General features: G+C 41.2%; 1 protein-coding gene across 2 annotated transcripts in view; it reads right to left on the reverse strand.

Annotated features, from left to right (window-relative positions):
- Positions 1-21,084, reverse strand: part of ALG3 (asparagine-linked glycosylation 3) — a 155,635-nt gene that overhangs the window by 65,128 nt on the left and 69,423 nt on the right. For both annotated transcript variants that reach the window (XM_087688387.1, XM_087688386.1), the window contains one exon: positions 1,543-1,631. In XM_087688387.1, coding sequence (XP_087544513.1) covers positions 1,543-1,631 — 89 coding nt within the window. The remainder of the gene's footprint in view (positions 1-1,542; positions 1,632-21,084) is intronic.

Below are 21,084 nucleotides of genomic sequence, written 5' to 3' on the forward strand. Positions count from 1 at the left end.
GGCTGTGCTCTAATCTTTTGCTCATCTATATCCCTCGTCCCAATCTAGTAGTGTAGCCAAAGAAGGGGATGTCGGATGGCCTATCAAGGAAGGGATCCCTCCACACCCACTCTCCTAGATCCCATTGAAGTCTCTGTAGAGGCCTCCTCTGGTATGCCCAATATCTCCATCCATCTATAAGACAAGTGGTTGGGTCTGGGTCTATGTGCCATTTTCTTTGAAAGTGTGCCACTACTCTGATTCTCTACTTGGAGCAGCCACTGAGTGCTGTAAGGTCAAGGTCCTCTCGCTGGAGGCGGCCATCCTCCTTAACTGTGAAAGTGAATGTCCTGTCTCTGCTAGATGCAATGACTGCTAGAAGGATATCCACTCTAGAGAAAAGACCAATCCAAGTCTGAGAGGAAGCTGTTTCAGTTTGCCAATCTGGTGGAGCCCCTTCCATCACGGCCTCAATCATAGCCCTCGCTCCCCTAAGACCATGTAATCTCTGCCTTTGGGTCTCGTGTGGTAACTCCTAAAATGCAAACCTCCCCCACTGATGTAGCGACCTGTAAAGAGAATCTCCCCCATGATAAGTGTGTCCGCTGTCCCTGTAAAGGGCTGCTAGTTTTGGGGCCAATCGGGTGTTGGCTGTCCACAATTACAGTGGTAAAGTATTATTTCAGATTTGCAAATTATTTACTTGCTGTTATTATAGTTACATCGGGTCATTTACCACTATCCAAGAAGGCATGCTGGTTTCATGACCCTTTGAGAGGGATCGATCTAGGGATGTCCCACCCCTATGTGACACATCCGATTGGCAGATTCATGTCTAAGATGGCATTCCCTTTCCCAATGGCCCAAGACCAAGATGCCCTATGACTATGTACAAGGTTAATCCTCAAACTCATATGATGTGATCAATGACAAACATCCAAAATGCCTCACTCATCCTCATAAATGGATATTGGCATCTGTCAAAGCTCAATTTGATAATGGTTTCTCATTAGAGGAGGCAGGAGAGTATGCCACTATGGATGACTATGCACCCATATTTTCCGATGGTTCAGCATTGTTGCCACTACTAATACATTTGGATTGTTAAAAACATTATTACTCCACAGTGTAGGAAGTAGGCTCTCACTAGTGGATATGATTCACCAGTCCCCACCTCTCAAAAACAAAAGAGCTTGTAGATCAGCATCCGAAAGTGCCTGTTTTAGTTTTTGAGAACAGCAGACTTCCTCCAAGGGGAATGACTAAGCAGCCGAAGAAGAGGGTGCTTATAACACTCTAAGCACTAGAACTCTTGCCCTAACAGGCATTTTGGTATGCCTCTGGTGCTTTCATTGATATTTATCACTTAATTCTGTAATCACACTATTATTGAAGACTTTAAGGGCTTTCAACAATGACACCTTTTGTAATTGTTACGTTTATTTCTGTCACCATCAAAAGCCATATATAAGAGACTCAGTATATATTTCTTCAACTGACTGACTTAGACTTGCTGTTTATAAATATCACCAAAGCGTCTAAGATTTCTAAAAACAAACATACCAGAAGTGGATAAAAACACGGCCCAAGTCAAAAGCTCTGAATATGTACTCCTGGGGATATGTCAAAAGGAATGGACTTCCTAATATCACCTGCATAGGGCATGAATTTGACTCTTCAAATCTTTTATAGTTATCACAAAATGGCTTGCTACATGGGTCTATGAAATTTGTTCATATAATAAAAGACAACCTATAAACTTCCATAGCAACCAAAATTACTGGACTTTGACTAAAACAGCACTCATCTTTTTCTTGACCTTTTTGAAAGATTTGGTGTGGGGCACATTGCCTAAAGGCGGTAGGAGGATTCCTATTTGTTGCATGGCTAAAGTTTGAGATCACTGAAGTCCTGATATTTTGCTTCATCTGACCAATACAGAATCCAAAAGAGCACCCCAGAAGAGATGGCGTACGACTTACAAGCAGAGCCTGGTATCCACCTACTAGGAAACTTGTGTTGAACTCTAATTCAGCAGCTTCCTCCTGATGCTGAAGAGCACAGAGCAATTTACCGCTCTGCTCTGTTATTATGAATCTCAACATGTCAGCCAACTTGCCAAGGCATCTCACTATAGTTCTATAGGAATGCACACACCTATCAAATAACTTCTAGTCTGGTGTGGGAATGGCCTAACCCCAAACCTGCAACACGTGCTATAATGAATGCTCATGAAGCTAAGCAAAAGGTCTCCCTGGCTGCTGCAAATATCCTGAGGCTAGTAACACCTCCCTGCAGGGAAACAACACTCGCATCTGCAACCTCACAACTAGAATCTCCTCAAGGGAGATGGATGGTGAAATGCCCTAATCACAACCTCGCAACTCATCAGACAGCTGCTCATAGTCTCCACCATGAGAGAAAAATGAAAAGAAGCATCCGTAGGTATCTCATTGATCTCACTTTGCTGAAACTCTCTCCTCTAACTCCCTAAATCCAAACTAGCTGTTAGCAGCCAAGTAGAAGGTGCAAGTCCCCCTGAATCCAGTGCCTATGAAAGCCTATCCTCTCCATTGTGTCCTCTAGAAAAGTCCTAGAGGACAGGTCCAACCCTATCATAAGCTTTCTCAAAATTTACGAGCAGCACAACAAAGATACTTGTGCTGCCGTCATGTCAACAACATACATAAAGTGAATATATTTATCACAAATACTCCACTTCTGGACCAATCCAGTCTGAGCTGTAATAAAACTGGCAAACAAAGCTGAAGTCTCTAACTGATGGCTTTGGCCAAGATCTCATGGGCTGTCCCTAAGAAGTACTTTGTTGGAAACCAACCTTAGCTGAAGTCTCTAACTGATGGCTTTGGCCAAGATCTCATGGGCTGTCCCTAAGAAGTACTTTGTTGGAAACCAACCTTCCTTCTCGGCAGGATGGTAATGACCTGATTCAACACTAATTACAGCAAGCATAAAATGCACATATGTTGAAATGCAAATGTTATCACTTAATCTTGGATATTGGACACTGGACACCCAATCTGCCCCAAAACTGGTGCCCCTTTAAGTATTTCTCTATATTCTATTGCAATTGGAAGAATTTCACTGAGATTGCTTCAATCTCCTTCATTATCCAATGCCTCTTGCTGTCACAAACGACCAGCAAGCCTTCAAAACAATTTATTCCTTGGTTTGCTTGGGGATTGGCCTTCAATTTACTCCTTGGAAGAAAAATTCTGCCCCAAACTTAATGTTGCCTAGCTGGCCTCTTGAAATTCCAGTTTCAACTACTGAATTTCAAGTACTAGGCTCTGAATTCTCAGCATGCTTCCCCAGGTGGCTGTCAAATATAATTCCTACTGTAAATTAGTGTTTATAGTAGGGAATCTCTGAATTCTTCACCTCTAATGGTTGAAATAGCTAAGCTTTGCTGAAAGAACTTGAGAGATGACTAGAGGATGAGAGAGAATGCTGAGGAGAGAGAAAATTCAATCTCTCATCACCGAAACTGGTTAATTTCTGTTGCTGCCTTGCTAAGACAGTCCTTAGAGCTGTCGCCAACAGCTAGAAGGCTATCACCTGGCTGATCACTCCTTTCCCCAGCTATCACTCGCCGCTTTGGGGCCTTGGGCAGCTGTCGCCTCCTTCAATTTCTACTCTTGGTGGCTAGGGATGCTCCAAATCAGCTAGGGACTTATTCATTCAGCTGCACCACACTAGAATGACTCTTTCCTCTCTCCCAAACCTCCAACCAGCCTCTTCTTTCTTGCATGAGCAAGTTTTGCCAATGGCAACCTTCTAATTAGATTTTTCAGCTATTTAATTAATTTCATGGCTGCATTCCGTCTACAAAGGATCCATATAGTATGATTGATCGGACCCGTACAATCCATATGGTTTTCATCCCTTTTTTTTCGTTGCTGTAAAAAGGAAAGTGGCTTTTTGCTTTAACACTTCCACTTCATCGTCATGGACCCCTACCTCCTCCTCTTCTACCTCTCTCTTACAAGCTCCTCTACTCCTCTCTCCTCCATCTACCTCTACATCCTCCTCTTCCTCTTATGTCCCATCCCCTATGTATAGCTCTATTTCTATTTCCTCTTCCTTTATCTCCTCTTTTTTGCCTTCCCCTACCTCTACTTGTATCTCTATATTCTTTACCTATATCACAATGCCTAAGCCTCTTCATGAAGCCTTCGCACTACACAAAGCTCACCTCGAGTCTTAGCTTTAGGTCTTTTGGTAGCTACTACTTTTTGCACTTGCCACTTGGCACTTGTGACTTGCCATATCATGATCAATCATTGCAACTAGATCCTTTTTTAAATCCATTGTACATGTCTTCAATCTTATAAATGAAATTGGATCCTAGAAATTATTTGTGACTAGAGTCTTGGATTTACATTTTGTCTCAACCTCTCATCATGTTTATGACTCATTGTTGAAAATTGAAGCAAAGACATTTGTGGTTTGTAAACTGTAACAATATTGAATTGATAATGCCTTGTGACACTCTATCTCATGGTAGCCACTCTCATGTTTAAACGAATAATAATTACTAGACTAACCATTAAATTCCTATCTATTTTTTAATGATCATATGAAATACTGGATTTTATCCAATATTTTTTGTACATGTTCGGTACCATACTAAGTCTATGGACTAGACGAATCGTACTTGACTATGTGGATTAATTTTCACAATTAATAATTCTCAAAAATCATTTCAGCCCTTGTACCTATCCAAAAAATTAAATGTGCCCATCCATAATTAAAAGCTAGGCCATTTTGACTCCCAAGTGGTCTTATGCCTTAATTGATCTCTAAACTAGTATTAATTGCTTAATTAATGGCTAGTTCCTAGTGTCACCACCCTTGACACTTATTAGGCAATTAAATGCCCTAGGCCACAACTAACAACAAGTACTGGTACTTGACTAGTATAACTTACTATAACTTTTGCCTTTGACATCCACTAACATATTGGGAACCCTGGCCCATCATTGTGACTTAACAGACTTTCAAATCACTTATGCACCTCACATGTACACATTTCATCAATTTCTAAGCCAAAATGCCAAGCACAACATTGAAATTTCATGTCTCCATGACATTATTGGGAACATGTTCTATTGTCAACGAGTCTCTACAGAAGTCCAATGAAATCATTCTCAACAATGTCCCCAACCAAAATCCGTAGGAAGTCTTGTCATGGAATGAAGTTTCAAATTTTCTCTTCTCTACATTCTTGAGCTTCAAGCATGCAATCTAGAGTTGTATCCCTATCGAAGATTTTCCTGACATGTCCAAAATGCAAAAACAAGTTTTTCTTCTCCCTTCAGTCCCAATTCAGCTTTCCCAAACTTGTATGGGTAAGTTCTACAAAGTGGCACCCTTCTAAACTGAATTTCCAGCAATATCCCAAAACTAACCTTCATTCTCGAATAGGGTGGTGAATAACCTAATTTAATACTAATCACAGCACGCATAAAATTCACATAAACTGAAAATGCAAATATTACAACTTTAATCTTGGACAATGGATAGCCTATTGGCCCCAAAACTGGTGCTACTTGCGGTATTTCTTTGACTTTTATTGCAAATGGATAGAGTACAACCGAGATCCTTTGACCTCCTCTCCTAATCCAAATGCCCCTTGTCATAAATGACCAACAAGCCTCCAAACCAATTTGCCTCTTGGATCACTCGGGGATTGGCCTTCATCCTACTCCTTGAAAAAAAAATTCAGCTCCAAATCTGATATTGGCCGACTGGCCTCTTGAATCTCCTTGAAATTCCTCAATATCAGCTGCTAGAATTCAAGTCCTAGGCTCTCAATTTTGAGCATACATTTCAAGGCACTATTAAAACCCTAATTTCTATTGTGAATTAGGATTTACAGCAAAGATTGATCGAAATCTCTTTCTTTGATGATTCAAACTCTTGGAAAATACTCAGATAACTTGAGAGATGACTGGGAGATGAGAGAGAATGTTATAGAGAGAGAAATTTCAGAGTTTCATTGCAAGAAATACTAAAAAACTATTGATGCCCTCCTCAAAAAGTCATGAAAGTAGTCACCCACAGCTTAGGACCACCAGAAAGACTGCTATCCCCTCTTATATGATATCATCTACTTGGGCTCCTATCACCTGCTCCTAGAGGGCTCCAAACTGCTGTCACATGCCATACTATTGATCCTTGGTGGTTGCAAATCACATCAACAACCTCTCCTTGCAATCTAATAGCCTCCTCGCTCACAATGGCTAGAATAGACTTCCCCCAGCCCCTAAAAACGTTTTTCCTACTTGCATGGATAAGTTTTGCCAAGTGGTACCCTTTTAATTCCATTTTTCAGCATAATTCAGCTTATTAAATTAATTTTTAAAATATTGATTTTAAAAATTAATTTAATAATTATCCTAGTGCTCAAAAAATTAATTTCACCATCCAATAATTAAATTACCTAGGCCAATTTGTCTTTCAAGTATCCCTGAGCAATTATTTACCCTTGGACTCACATTAATTAATTAATTAATAGACCTACTCTCTAATGTCACCACAAACATTAGTGGCCAATAAATTGGTCTAGACCAAAATCTGACACCGGGTACCACATAGTACTTGTCAGGCATAACTTATTACAACTTTTGTCTTTGATACACAACAGATATTTTCGGGTTCTAGGTCCCACACTGTGAAAAAATTAACTTGTACCTCACATATGCAAGTGACATTAGCACATTTGATTAATTTTTTATTAAATGCTAAGAAAAATAATAAAATTTCACATCCTCGTGATAATGCATCCCATTGATTATTTTTGTGCCTAAAAAAATAATCTAACTAGTTAACAATTAAATTAGCTAGGCCAATTTATCACCCAAGTAATCTTGACTACTCTCATTAGCCCAAAACTCGCATTAATTAATTAACTAATCTCAATTTCCTAACGTTACCATTGCTGACAATTATGGCTAATTAAATGTTCTAGGTCAAGTTCTAACACATGGTACCATCTAGTACCGCTCAAACATAACTTATTACGACTTTTGCCTTTGGCACCAAACAATTGATATCTTTGGTCCTAGGTCCCACATTGTGAAATAATTGACGTGCACCTCACATATGCAAGTCACATTTGCACATTTGATTAGCTTTTAATCAAATGCTAAGAAAAACAATAAAATTTCATCTACATACTCGATTATTTATTTTCCCAATTCTTTCATCCATTCTCTCATTTTTCATTTGTATTTTCTACACTCATTTGTTAGTCATGTTTATACTCGTATGAGAGAGAACGATGAGATCAAAACGGCCTTCAGGACTGATTGTGGACTTTATCATTTTCTAGTGATGCCTTTTGGGTTGACTAACGCCCCCGCTACATTTCAAAGCCTCATGAACAAAATCCTTCAACCCTTTCTGTTCAAGTTTGTGCTTTTTTTCTTCGATGACATCCTCATTTACAGCAAGTTATCAAAGAATCACTTGACACATGTCAGAAGGATATTTGATATATTAGAGAGAGCATCGACTCTTTGCTAAGAGGAGAGCAAATGCACCTTCATGCAAACATCTATGGAGTACTTGGGACACATTGTGAGCAAAAATAGCATACAAGCTAACCCGAAGAAGGTGCAATGTGGTACTTGGGACACATTGTGAGCAAAAATAGCATACAGGCTAACCCGAAGAAGGTGCAATGTGGTAGGGACTAGCCCACTCCTTCCACCACCACTTCGTTGCGTGGCTTCCTTGGTCTCTCTTCATTCTATAGATGCTTCATTAAGCACTATGCTACCATTGCAGCACCTTTAACTGATCGATTAAAAAAGGAGTCATTCTTTTGGGATGCCACTGTTGATCATAGCTTCAAGCAGTAAAAGGACGTGCTTACTTCCGCCCCCATCCTTGTCTGCCCTGACTTCTCTAAGTTATTTACCATTCATTGTGATACCAGTGGCAGGGGTATTGGTGCCGTATTGTTGCAAGAGCATGGTATGATTGCATTTGAGAGCCCCAAGCTTGATGAGAAGGAGATGCAAATGAATGTATATAACCAAGAGATGTTAGCCATCCTCCATGCCATCAAGAAATGATACACTTTGCATTGTCTCTACAAATGATAGACTATTCTCACACGGCATCAAATCCAATGTTGAGCTATCATAAGCACTCAGTTTTGCAAGAGTGGCACGAACCAAATCATGATATTTCAAGCATCATCCCTCTCACAGTTTCCAATTTCTTATCTATAATAATGAACAAAATGCTCAAGGGTAGAGCAATGAATGATGTCAAAGGGTGATGTCTACTAGAGACGGACCCCAAGTACTATAACCACTTCTCAAATGAGATAATGTACAAAATGCTCGAGGGCAAAGATGTCCAACAGCCGGTGGCTCTCATGGAAGGGAATTGAGGGCAGTGTCGATGTGTCATTCACTGGAGATGGATCTTGAGTGTAGTAACCACCAATCAGAGCAAAGGCTGATGAAGAAAAGTGTTGAAAATACAAAAACAACTTGTTGTAGATACAAATGCAAATAAAGCCGATACTGGAAATGGAAGGGCAATAGGCTAGAAACTAGAACACAGCAATCTCTGGGGTTGGAATTGGTAAATACAGCAACATAACCGCTTGAAGATTATGGCGGCTGATCACCCAGTAGCAATTGAAAGCTAGGTGACAGTTGTAGACCACATAGCAACATTCGCTAGGGATTGGATAACTAATGAAAGAGAGTTGATGGGCAAAACTTGCAAGACAAGGATGGGCTAAATAGTGGACAGTTTGTCTATTTATAGATGCAGAAGATTCATCCCAAATCAGGGTTTTTCCTATAAAACACAAAAACTCTCTAGGACTGTGCAACATTTTAGTAATTTACATGTTTTGGGGCTGTCTTAAAGAGCTAATCAATTTATAATGCTTTTCTAGCTCAATGCCCCCTCTCTCAAGCCTGAAATTCGAACCAAGAAGGGAGTAAAAGAAAAGCTCAACCCCATGTTTACCCCAAGGTGTCCCACCCCAAAGCATCCAGCCCGTTGGAAAAAGGACACATGTCGGTTGCCAATGGCCTACCAAGACTAGAAAGGCAATGGTTATCTTACCAAGGGAGCCCAAGTGATCACCTTAGAGAGGCCAAGGCATCGAACAAAGGGTACTCTTAGCTGCCAATTGGTCTAACAAGACCTGCAAAGGCAAATGGAACCACATTGAGCTCTTTTTTTTGGGAGAAGATATGGTTTGCGGCCTATCAAGTAATTGTGCCCTAGGGGAAAATGAAAAGGGATGGTTAGATCCACCACATCACTAAACAGACAAGTTATCCCAACCACTCGAGAGTATCAATGACAAGGCAAAAGTTGAAGTATGGAAGGTGGTAAGATGTTAGAAGAACTGCCAATTGAAATAGCTCAAGATCCTCTCAGGGATACTCTGCACAATGAGATGTATAGACTAATGCTAGATGATGAGAATGCGCATGCAACATGTGCCACTTGGACAGTGTCCTTCATGGGAAAATTATTCACTTACCCAAGTGCCCTTTTATAAAGATACTAATGATCATGCAATGCAAAGGGGAGATACAAAAGGAAAGGGGAGACGATGTCAAAGACAAAAGCCAAAACATGTAGAAGCTCCCACCAAGGCCTTTCAAGAGATCCACCTCGGCTCGTAGGGGGTAAGATAGTCCTAGCATGCCCAATGAATTATGGCCAAATGCCCCCTAGATCCTTGGCACCTCCTAGCATACAACAAGTCCCTATGGAGAGACCTCTCATGTCCAGTGCTAGTCCTAGTAATCCAGAGCAATGTTAGATATGTTCAATGTATTGCCATCATAAGGTGCCACCAATAATCCATGGTGCTCTAAGTTGTAAGGCTCCCATTATGAGGAGAAGCCATGTGTGAGCCCGAACATTGGTTGGATCCTAACTTATATGTCGGATGATGTCTATATGACCAAATGACAAAAAGGTAGCCTTTGTGGATTTAGCCTTTGGGTTAGATAGATTAGTTATGTTAGTAGCAACTTGAGTCACAATTCATCAAGTTGCAAGGTGTGTGGACCCTAGCTGGAGGGTCTCAAGGGGGCCAAGGAAGTTAGCGGCCCCCTTGACAAGGGTCCAGATGTAGTGCCCCTAGCTTGACGGTAAAGGAAATATAGGGGAGATACATAATATAGTGGGATAGGCCGACCAGACTACCTCCCCAGACTATAAAAGAAAAACCCCTCCAAAGCCATAATCAATCTATCTTTCATCCTATCAAAGTTCTTTCAAATAGCCTTAAGCTTTTTGCCTATCATCTATCTCTAGATCACCATCTAAACTTCATAGTGAAAGCACATTGGTAGACAAATCCATCTTTGTATCAATTTGTTTTCTTCTCATATTTTCTATGTATTCTCTACTTCTTACTCAGATTTCGTACACTATGCCATGTAAGTTTTTACACAATCTGGCTCCCTTGGTGAAGAGATACTGCATCTAATCTTAGGGGAGGTCTAATACACACGTCTAAGAATTTAACTTGTTTCGTATATATTATTTCTTAGTATCCACAAACAATGCAAACAATTGTTTCAATGCGACAAGAAACATGATAAATATACTTGTATATAAATGTTTGTTTAAGCCCTAAGCTTACAAGCATGGGTTCTGCTTGATCTTAAGTCATGGTTCTCATTCTTTGGTCTTGGATTTTACAAAATGAGATGTCTTTCATTGGGCTATCTCATGCACAATCTATGTAACAAGATTATGCTTCTATTTCAAGCATTGAAGGCTTTTCTTTTTAGAAATATCAAAGTTATCTTTTTTTTGTATCAACTTCATCAAGATTTATATTTCTATCCAAGAATAAAATATTCATTAAGATACCTTGCCAGATAATTTCCCGGCAAAAAGGACTAATGTTTCCTAACCCTTGCTAACTCAAGAGATTAATCTACTGCAGAAGCTAGAGGGCTATCAACAGAGGATTCATTCGTTGGAGAAACACATTAAATCTTATCAGCAAAAGCAAACTATTTTAGGCCTTTGAAATCGACAAAAGACTCTTAGAAATATTGAGAGTCTCAAACGAGGAGGAGGTGGTTGTAGTAAAAGAATCCAAGCAGCAAGGTACATTTTTTTCCACTTTAAAATATGAAATATGATTTTGTTTATAATTAGTTATATTAATTTGTGATTTTGATTTTGTTCAGGTGTCTTCTTCAACCGAATGCAAGTGAAAGAGATTCTTTTTTATCATCTTCTTCCTTCAGTAGTTTCAAAAGATATTTTGGAGAGGAAGAAATTTAAAAAAGCAAAGAAACCATGCTTGGAGTCATTAGAAAAGCTTAATATTCTTTAGCTAATCGATCAGGAAAACGGCATGTCGTCATCATAATCGGCGACGACCAATACATGCTCCCACCATAATGCGTTGAATTTGAGAAAGTTAGGCTTTTCTTAAGCTTTGTAAAGCTAAGCTCAAACTCAATGAAGTTTTTCTTCTCTATTAACTCTGAAAAAAACATGTCTTTCAAAGGAGCTTGGGAAGTGGTCCTCCATTACCTGGAAGTGGTCCTTTGTGATCTAGCAGCACAGCAGGGGGTTCTTCACCGCCAAGAGCACACTGGTATTGACGGTTCGTCGCAAGACTGCCTATAGAGGCCATTCGTTCCCGGAGCTTCGCCTTCACACGAGATGGTAAGCGATTGGAAGCCCTTGATCTCAACTTCGCTCTGATATCACTAATGTGCAAACCTCATCACAATTTTAAGCATCCAATAATTTAGAAGTTCTAAAACATGGACTAGGTGTCATCACGAGAGGGCATTCCTATTTGAATTTCTCCTAAGTACCTATAGTTTCTTTTCACCTAATTGACATCTTAGATACCTTTAATGATCTTGGAATACTTAGTAGTCGCAATCTAGATTATCAACATTATTTATCGAATTTTCTATGGTTATTTCATCAAGATTACTTTGTAATACGAAGGAAACAACATGGACTTGAGTTGGCATGACGGGGACGTCACTCACGCGTGTTACCTCTCATTTGACTCCAACGTTTCTTCACTTTGGGGCTACCTTGCTGTTACATTAATAAATGTAACTTATGGGGAGACAAGCGCAAGGGATGACCGTCCGGGGGCTTTGGGCGCCCGTACGGGGTTAAGGGGAGCTTAGGAAGTAAGTGAGTAATACTTAAATAGTAGAACTCACCAGATAATGACAATTGGTAGAGGGAGTCACAATGGGGTGGCACTCCAGCATCTTCCTGAGCGTGGTCGGGTGGAGAGAGATTTTTCTCATGCTTGTTTCCCTAGAGCAGAGTAGGGCATCAGCAGAGGACAGAAGATAAAACCATAAAAATCATAATACTGGTATCAGAGCCACTTCGATCACATCCTGTGCTGGCGATGATTGCAGTTGGGCCACGCCCTGCCGAAACGATTACGTCCTGCCGAAATGATTGTGTCCCGTCTTCAGTCGTTGTGGCCATGTTCTGCATCAACATGGGCCACATTAATTATCACTCTAGCCACGGCCTTGTCCCCACGCGACCTGGTTGTGGTGTTTAATCACACGCTAACCAGCGCTCCTGCCGACAGGCTTTGTTCCTACGCGACCTGCACACAACCACTACAGATCGAAGGAAAGCCATACTGTTCCTCATGTTCTTTCTACCACTGAGCTATAAAGGCTGTCGACATTTGTCCTACCTTTGTAATCAGGGAAGTACCCCACCTTTGTCTGCAAATTTCTTATATTTTCTTACCAATTCCAACATATAGATGGGGAAAAAAGGGAGAGAGGAGGGAATGGAAGGTTCTAGTTCCGGGGACCACCCTATGGTGGATCCCCATGAAACTGAAATGCAAGAAGAACACTGGAAAGAATATTTTGCTACACGAGAACAATTTGATGATTTAACTACTCGTGTGCAAGCACAGGGGGTTCAAATGGATTCACTAACTCAAGCACTCACCGAAATAAAATCCCAATTAGCCTTATTACTAGAAAGGGATAAAGGTAAGGTAGAGACCTCAGATATTTCATCTTCATCAAAAGATCTAGATGTGACTATGTGAGACCTTAGGGAACCCCACCAAAAACTGAGGGATAACCTAGTGTTAAAAGATATGAAACCCCCTCAGTTTCATGGGGAGGAAAAAGACAGAAATAAAGATACTATCTTTAACTTCCTTCAAAAATGGGAAGATTTGCACAAATTAAAGAATACTCCACTGCATCTTCAAGCACTAGAGGCAAGTTTAACCTTGAGGCCAAAGGCATATAAATGGTGGAGAATTTTAAAGGAGGCAAATAAAATACATGAAACTTGGGCTCGATTTGAATCGGTCTTTTTGAAAGAATTCCTTCTTGAAAATGAAATGGAAAGAAATTGGGATTTTGTCAAACAAAAGGCAAGACCTTTGCTAGCATATCTCGAGGAGTATTGTGACATAATCCTCAAATTGGAAGGAATAGATGAACTTCAAGAGACAAGAGGATTCATAAGGGGACTAGATAAGGCCTATAAAAAGAAAGTGAAAAGGAGTTCACCTAAGACGCTTGAAGAGGCAATTAAATTTGCATTAATCAAGGAAGATAATGTGCGTCCAGGTGCACTCACTAGTCTCACTAACACAGAGCCCAAGACTAAGGAATTTGAGGCCTCAAAATTTGTAGGCAAATCCAAAAGGAAAATGCCATTCCTTAAGGGTAAGAAACAACCCTTTGAAAAGAAACAATATGTAAGGCCGAAGTTAAGTCAAGATGACTTTGATAAGGCCAAAAAAGAAAGGCTGTGTTTCAATTGCCTATCTCCTAGCCATGCTGCTTGGAATTGCCCTCAAAGGAAGAAGGGGGAAGATAAAGGAAAGGATAAGGACAAAGGCAAGGGAAAAGAGAAACAAATCCATGTAGTGCAGACCCTAGAATTAAAGAGGCATGAAAAATCTGTCTCTCCACCCAACCACGCTCAAGAATATGCTAGAGTGCCACCCCATCGTGACTCCCTCTACCAGCTGTCATTACCTGGTGAGTTCTACTATTTAAGTATTACTCACTTACTTCCTAAGCTCCTCTTAACCTCGTACAGGCGCCCAAATCCCCCAGACGGTCATCCCTCGCGCTTGTCTCCCCATAAGTTACATTTATTAATGTAACACTTGCTAGTGTATTCCTTTGTCTTGCTTCCCTTTTGGTCTTTGTTGGACTTGCAATCCCTTGAATCAAAACTCATCAAGGGTAGAAGATAAGTTTTAAGGTTTGGCTAAAGTTATAAGTAAGCATTCATAGCAAGATGAGAGGAAATATGAAAGATTTTGATTAGGGGGACAAGCTCAAAGGAAGCATAAGATCAAGTTAAGTAGACAGAAGTTTTTGACTTATGAGAGTTGGCTTGGTAGCAAGGTGAGAGAGAATATATGATATTTTCATAAAGGAGGTGGGTATTAAGTATTGAGTTGGTCTAATGTTGATGCTGAAGGAGGAAGAGGAACCGGATACCGGTCTTTATAAGGTGCCGAGAATCATGATGCATTTGATGAAGGTAGACTGACACCCCTTAACCGAAATAGCCAAAGAAGAATCAACCATCTGGATACATGAAACATACCTGTACTCAATCTCCAAAGAGAGCTCCAATGCTAGTTAAGTGGCATAGGCAAGTCTGAATGTCAACCTCAAAAGATGGATCCATGTTAGTCAAAACAATGCTAGGATAGCAATCCACTATGCAAATTGATCAAATGGATGAAGGAGAAAGACTTGACCCTCCCCAACTAGAAAAGCAAGGAAAAGTTAGCCACCAAGGCAGTCAAAATGTCTTGACCAAATGTCGTAGGCATGCCTAAAACACAACCTCAAGAGATGGCTATGATGCTAGCCCAAAATGCAAAGGCACAACCACCAAAGTAGCAAACCACCTATCATGAAAAAGTAAACAAACTAGTAGTATAGGAGATGATGGTTAAATGATAAAAAACACTTCAGCTGGGAAAAAAAAAAATACTCAAGACCCGATCTCAAGAGAGAAGATACTATCTCTGTCTCCATGCTGATGTAGGAATCAATTAGGCACGAAGATCGAGGCAGACTGTCATATGCGCAGTGAGAGACAGAGAGAGAAAGCGAAAGCAAGCTGTGTAGAGTGTGAGCACGTTTTTGGTACAATGACGAGTGTACCTTTAGGTTTTTAGATAGATATATAAATGCAATACAATGTGCTAAGGGTGTGTTCACACCCGTGCACATATAAAAGGCACGATGGCCCTTTATTCCCAACAACCTCCCACCTAAAGGCAATGTGCCTTAAGAGGAGAAAAGAATCAGCTGAGTCTAGGTATGTACAAAGCTGAAATAAATATATCTATCCAACTCCCATCATCTATCGGCAATAAGCAAACCGCTCTGCTGGAAGACCCTTTGTGAGAAGGTCTGCAGGATTATCATCTGTATGCACTTTGACAAGCTCAATGCTCTTGCTGTCAAGTACATCTCTAATGAAGTGATACTTCACCTGTATGTGCTTTGTCTTTGCATGAAAAACAGGATTCCATGCTAGCATGATAGCACTCTGACTATCACAATGGAAAACAGGTAACTCTGTGATGCCAAGCTCTCCCACTAGACGTGAAAGCCATAAGGCCTCCTTGCATGCCTCAGTGGCAGCCACATACTCTGCCTCTGTAGTAGACAATGCAACACACTTTTGTAGCCTCGAGATCCAAGAGACTGCTCCTCCTGTGAAAGTAAACACATACCCAGAAGTGGACTTCTTGTAGTCCGCATGACCAGCATAGTCTGCATCCGTAAAGCCAACAACAAATGCCTTCTGCTTTCCAAAGCAGATGCACAACTCCTTTGTGCCTTTGAGATATCTCATAATACCTTTCACTACATCCCAATGCTTCTTGCCAGGGGTTGCCATGTATCTGCTAACCACTCCCACTGCAAAGGCAATGTCAGGACGTGTAGCAACCATAGCATACATCAAACTGCCAACAGCTGAAGCATATGGTATCTTGGCCATTTCAGCCTTCTCATCATCAGATGTAGGGCTATCCTCTGCACTGAGTTTCACATATGGAGGAAATGGAACCCCAATTGTTTTCCCCCCCTCCATATTGAAACGCTGCAAAACTTTGGAGATATACTCCTGCTAAGATAGATAGAGTAAGCCTTTCGATCTATCTCAGGGTATTCGCATGCCAAGAATATGATTTGCATCACCAAGATCCTTCATGTCAAAGCTGCCATGAAGACTTTGCTTCAGTCAATCCAAGGCATGAGTATCCCTACCAGCAATCAACATGTCATCTACATACAAAACCAAGATAATCAGGCTGCCATATGCTGCCTTCTTGGTGTACAAGCAGTGATCCACTTGACTTCTATGAAAACCTTAAGGCTGCATGAATGTATCAAACTTATGATACCATTCTCTTGGTGCTTGTTTCAGCCCATATAAACTCCTTTTGAGTTTACATACCATTTTTTCCTTCCCTTGTTCAACAAACCCTTCAAGCTGCTGCATATATATGTCTTCATGCAGATCACCATGTAAAAACGTTGTCTTTACATCCATCTGTATAAGCTCCATATCCTCAACTGCTACCAAGCCCAAAATGGTTCTCAATGTAGTCATCTTAACTACAGGAGAGAAAAACTCATCAAAGTCAATTCCATGCTCTTGCTTGTACCCTTTGGCAAACAATCTTGCTATGTACTTTGGTGAGGAACCGGAAGTGACCTTCATCTTGTAAATCCATTTGCATGGAAGGATTTTCTGCCCTTTAGGCAACTGCACCAAGTCCCAAGTGTCATTTTTTTCAAGAGATTCCATCTCTGACAGCATGGCTTTATACTGTTTCTTGCTGTCCTGTCTGTCCATTGCTTCCTTGAAGCAAGACGGTTCACCACAGTCTGTCAACATGACATAATCAACCACATTAATTGCACCACGAACAAACCTATCTGGTTGTCTAGTAGCCCTAGACGATCCTAACCCAATGGTCATTGTTTGCTGGCTGTTCCTGCAAATTTCCATTTTCAGCATGCTGTCCTGGCATTTTAGCCTACAAATCAGCATTAACAGCTTGCTGTCCTAGCTGTTCCTGCACATGTAATGGCTCATTTTCATGGGCAATAGCTGCTTGATCATTTCCAGCATCATTTCCTGCATTTACGATTTCATTTACAGCAGGTATTTGCTGCTGTACAGCGGGCACATTTTGCTGTCCAAAAGATATTTCTTCCCGGAATACAACCCTACGGACCTCCTCAGTCTTTTCAGGCTGTTTGTGCATGCGATCTTCCCGGAAGATAACGTCATTGCTGCGTACTACTTTCCTTTTCTCAGGATTCCACAATTTATACCCCATTTCACCCTCGTCACTATATCCTAGGAAAATGCATTTACAGGACTGGCTCAAGTTTGCTACATTTTTCTTTACGAATGTGCACAAAAGCCTCGTAGCCAAACACTTTCAGATGAGCATATGAAGGTGGCTTGCCCGACCACGCTTCTTGCGGAACTCCCCCACCCCATAGGCCTGTTTGGTGACTGATTAATCAAGTGAATGGCTGCCATAACAGCCTCTGCCCAAAAACCATGGGGTAATGCAGCATGAGATAGCATCGTACGGACCTTATCTTGTATGGTCCGATTCATATGCTCTACAACTCCAATTTGGGGCGGATTATAAGAGACAGTGAGCTTCCTCTTTATCCCTTTGCTGTCACAAAATGCCTGAAAGGCCTTGGACACATATTCCCCACCATTGTCAGAGCAAAGATACTTAAGTGTCTTATATGTCTGATTTTCAACCAATGCCAAGAATTTTTTAAACTTATCAAGCACTTCATCCTTGCTACGAATAGGGTAAACCCATACTTTCCATGTAGTATCATTGACAAAGGTGACAAAATATTTCTTTCCCCTTAAAGATAATCCTGGCATTTGACATACATCCGAATGTACTAGCTCTAGAGAAGATTTCAAAGAAATAGATTTTTTATGTAACGTCTGTGTATGTTTGCCATAAATGCAGTGATCACAATGCTCAAAATCAGCATAAGGAAGACAAGGCAAGCAACCCAAACGAGAAAGCACTTTCATTCATGTTTGACTCATGTGTCCCAACCGGCCATGCCACAAAGAAACGCTTGGCTGCTCGGTCACGGCAACAACATGGTCACGCACACTAGATACATGAAGTGGATACAAAGTATCACTCTTGCAGCCTCTGGCAATGACCCTAGATCCCTTACAGATCTTCCATTTTCCATCACCAAAGGTGGTATGAAAACCATCATCATCTAGCTGCCCTATGCTGATCAAGCTCTTCTTGAGCTGAGGTACATGCCGTACATGTTAAAGTGTAAAGACAAAGGCATGCTGAAACTGTAACAGCACACTGCCAATACCTGCAATCTCACATGCATAGTTGTCCCCAAGATGGACAACACCATGTCGACCCCCTGTATAGGCGGAAAACCACTCACGATGAGAGGTGACATGAAAGGAAGCACCTGAATCAAGAATCCAGATATGCATGTCATCATCTGTATCTCCAAGTAAAGCATGTGCACCAAAATGTGAAGAGACAAAGAGTACATCACTCCCACTGTCACTGTCATGAGTGACTACATTCACCTCTTCAATTTTTACACTGCTCTTCTTAGGCCGACTGTCCTTCTTCTCTTCCTTGCAATCATCTGTCTTCTTGCCTTTTTCTTTCTCTTTCTTCCATTTGTAGAAGTCACGTTTAAAGTGACCCTTCTTGCCACAATGATGGCATTCAACATCTTTGCCACGTGATTTAGTGCGTCCCTTGCCATCATATTTGCCCTTTTGCTGTGATCTGCCCCTAGTATGCAAAGCACTGGAAGACTTACTGGATGCATTGTTCTGCCGATTCATCTCTTCCATAAGTAGAGCACTCTCTACATCAGCATACAAAAGGATCACATTAGAATTGCTCATAGCAGTCCTAAATGTATCCCAACTCTCTGGTAGAGTGCAAAGCGAGAAAGTAGCCTTAAATTCCTCATCAATCATGAACTTCAAGACAATCAGCTGGCTGAAAATGAAGTTAAACTCACTCAAGTGAGTAGACATTGCTGTACCTTCTTTCATACGCAAATCCTTAAGCTTTTTCAGCCAATACACTTTGCTTGCAGCACTCTTCTGTGCATACAGTTCTTCCAGTCTAGTCCATATAGCATATGCAGAATCCAAACCTTGAATGTTGAAGAGCAAGGCATCAAAAATCGATAGCTCTATGGTTGAGCGTGCAAGCTCATTCAACTCATCCCAATCGTCCTGATCCATGTCCGCAGGCTTTGCCCCTTTGGATTTGATCGGCTTTGCCTGCTTCTTTTGTAATAGGATATTGTAGCACTGTTTTTGCCACATTGCAAAATTATGTGTGCCTTCAAGCTTCTTTATATGCATCAAATTACTGCTGTCATTGCTGCCAGCCATGGTTTTCAGCCCAAATGTGACCAAGAAAACCAGCAAATGCAGGCCTAAACTATCACCCAATTGACCAAGGTACAAACAAGTACCAATCAGCAATAAATGACCACACAGAAGTACAGATTTCAGATCTGTAATTAAGTTTTCAGAAGCACCAAACCAAGTGCTACAGCATTATCCAACTGATTACAGCTGTTCCAAAGGGCATGTGCATCACATTACATGAGAAATCCCGAAATTTCAACTACAATTTCTGTTGTACATGTACCCACGGGCATAAAATTTGACACGAACTGTCAAAAGCCCCAAAATTTTGTGCTCAAAAGCGTCAAACACACATCTGCATTTCCTCTGTCATGCATAGGACAGTCCAATTTTGCCAAAATAAAGCAATTTCAGCAAAACCCCCAAATTTTACCAAGTGTTGATGTCCAAATTGCGCGGAATTCAACCTGCATAATGACCAAATGCTGCACAAATTTTGCCGAAATTGCAAAAGCCCCATCTTGCACGGGGTCCAATGTGCCTCAATGTTGAGAAATTGGGTTAATTTCAGCCCAATTTGTGCATGTACATAAAAAGCCCCAAATCTCGTAACAGTATGTCACAAGTTCCTGCAATTCCCGAAACAGATTTGCTTGCCCTGCATCAAATTTTCCAAATCTAGGAAAAGCCCCAAATTTCTAGGCCAAATGTTGAGAAATTTCACTCAAATGAGCAAAATTTAAACAATTTTAGCAAAATCCCCAATTCAAATGCGCACAATGTCTGCAATTCGGACGCAGATGCCTCAATTTTTCAAGAACAGTTCTCAGTCTGGCGAAGCCCCAACTTTATGGGGCCAAAATTGCACAAATTTGATGTTTTGTGCTTACACGCGTGAACCCTGGTTAGAGAAAGGAGTTTGAGAAAATGATTTTTTTGAAAAAAAAAGGTTTTGGATGACGGGTCCATTGACCCGTCAGGCCTGCCTCCCGTCCTCCCCGTCGTGCGCTCGCCCCACTGGTCCCATCACCGTCGTGCGCTCGCCCCGCTGGTCCCAGCATCTATTGCAGGTCAATTACAGCCTGCCACACGACGGCTGCTAACCACTACGTTGTTCCACCGTGGTGCATGTCGCCTGTTGCCTGCCAGTCGCCACGAGCCTTATCACACAGCTGGAGCCTAACCCTCGCACACTCTCCACAACCTGTCCGCTTTCTGCAGCTCACGACTGTGATTCTCCTGCTCGCCTTTGAGCTGTCTCTTGCCAGCTCTGGTCTTCTACCTCAGCCTGACGATCGTCTACAGCACGTCAGTACCTTACGCTTTGATACTAGTTTGTAGGAATCGATTAGGCACGAAGATCCAGGCAGACTATCGTATACGCAGTGAGAGACAGAGAGAGCGAAAGCAAGCTATGTAGAGTGTGAACACGTTTTTGGTACAATGACGAGTGTACCTTTAGGTTTTTAGATAGATATATATATGCAAGTACAATGTGCTAAGGGTGTGTTCACACCCGTGCACATATAAAAGGCACGATGGCCCTTTATTCCCAACAGCTGATGGAGGCGATACTCACCAAGGTAAAAACCAAAAGACCAACCTTCAACCCAAGTAGGACTA

This window comes from Lygodium microphyllum, chromosome 11, assembly GCF_053477565.2.
Source record: "Lygodium microphyllum isolate KBCC chromosome 11, Lygodium_microphyllum_v1.1.10, whole genome shotgun sequence".
Taxonomy (NCBI): domain Eukaryota; kingdom Viridiplantae; phylum Streptophyta; class Polypodiopsida; order Schizaeales; family Lygodiaceae; genus Lygodium; species Lygodium microphyllum.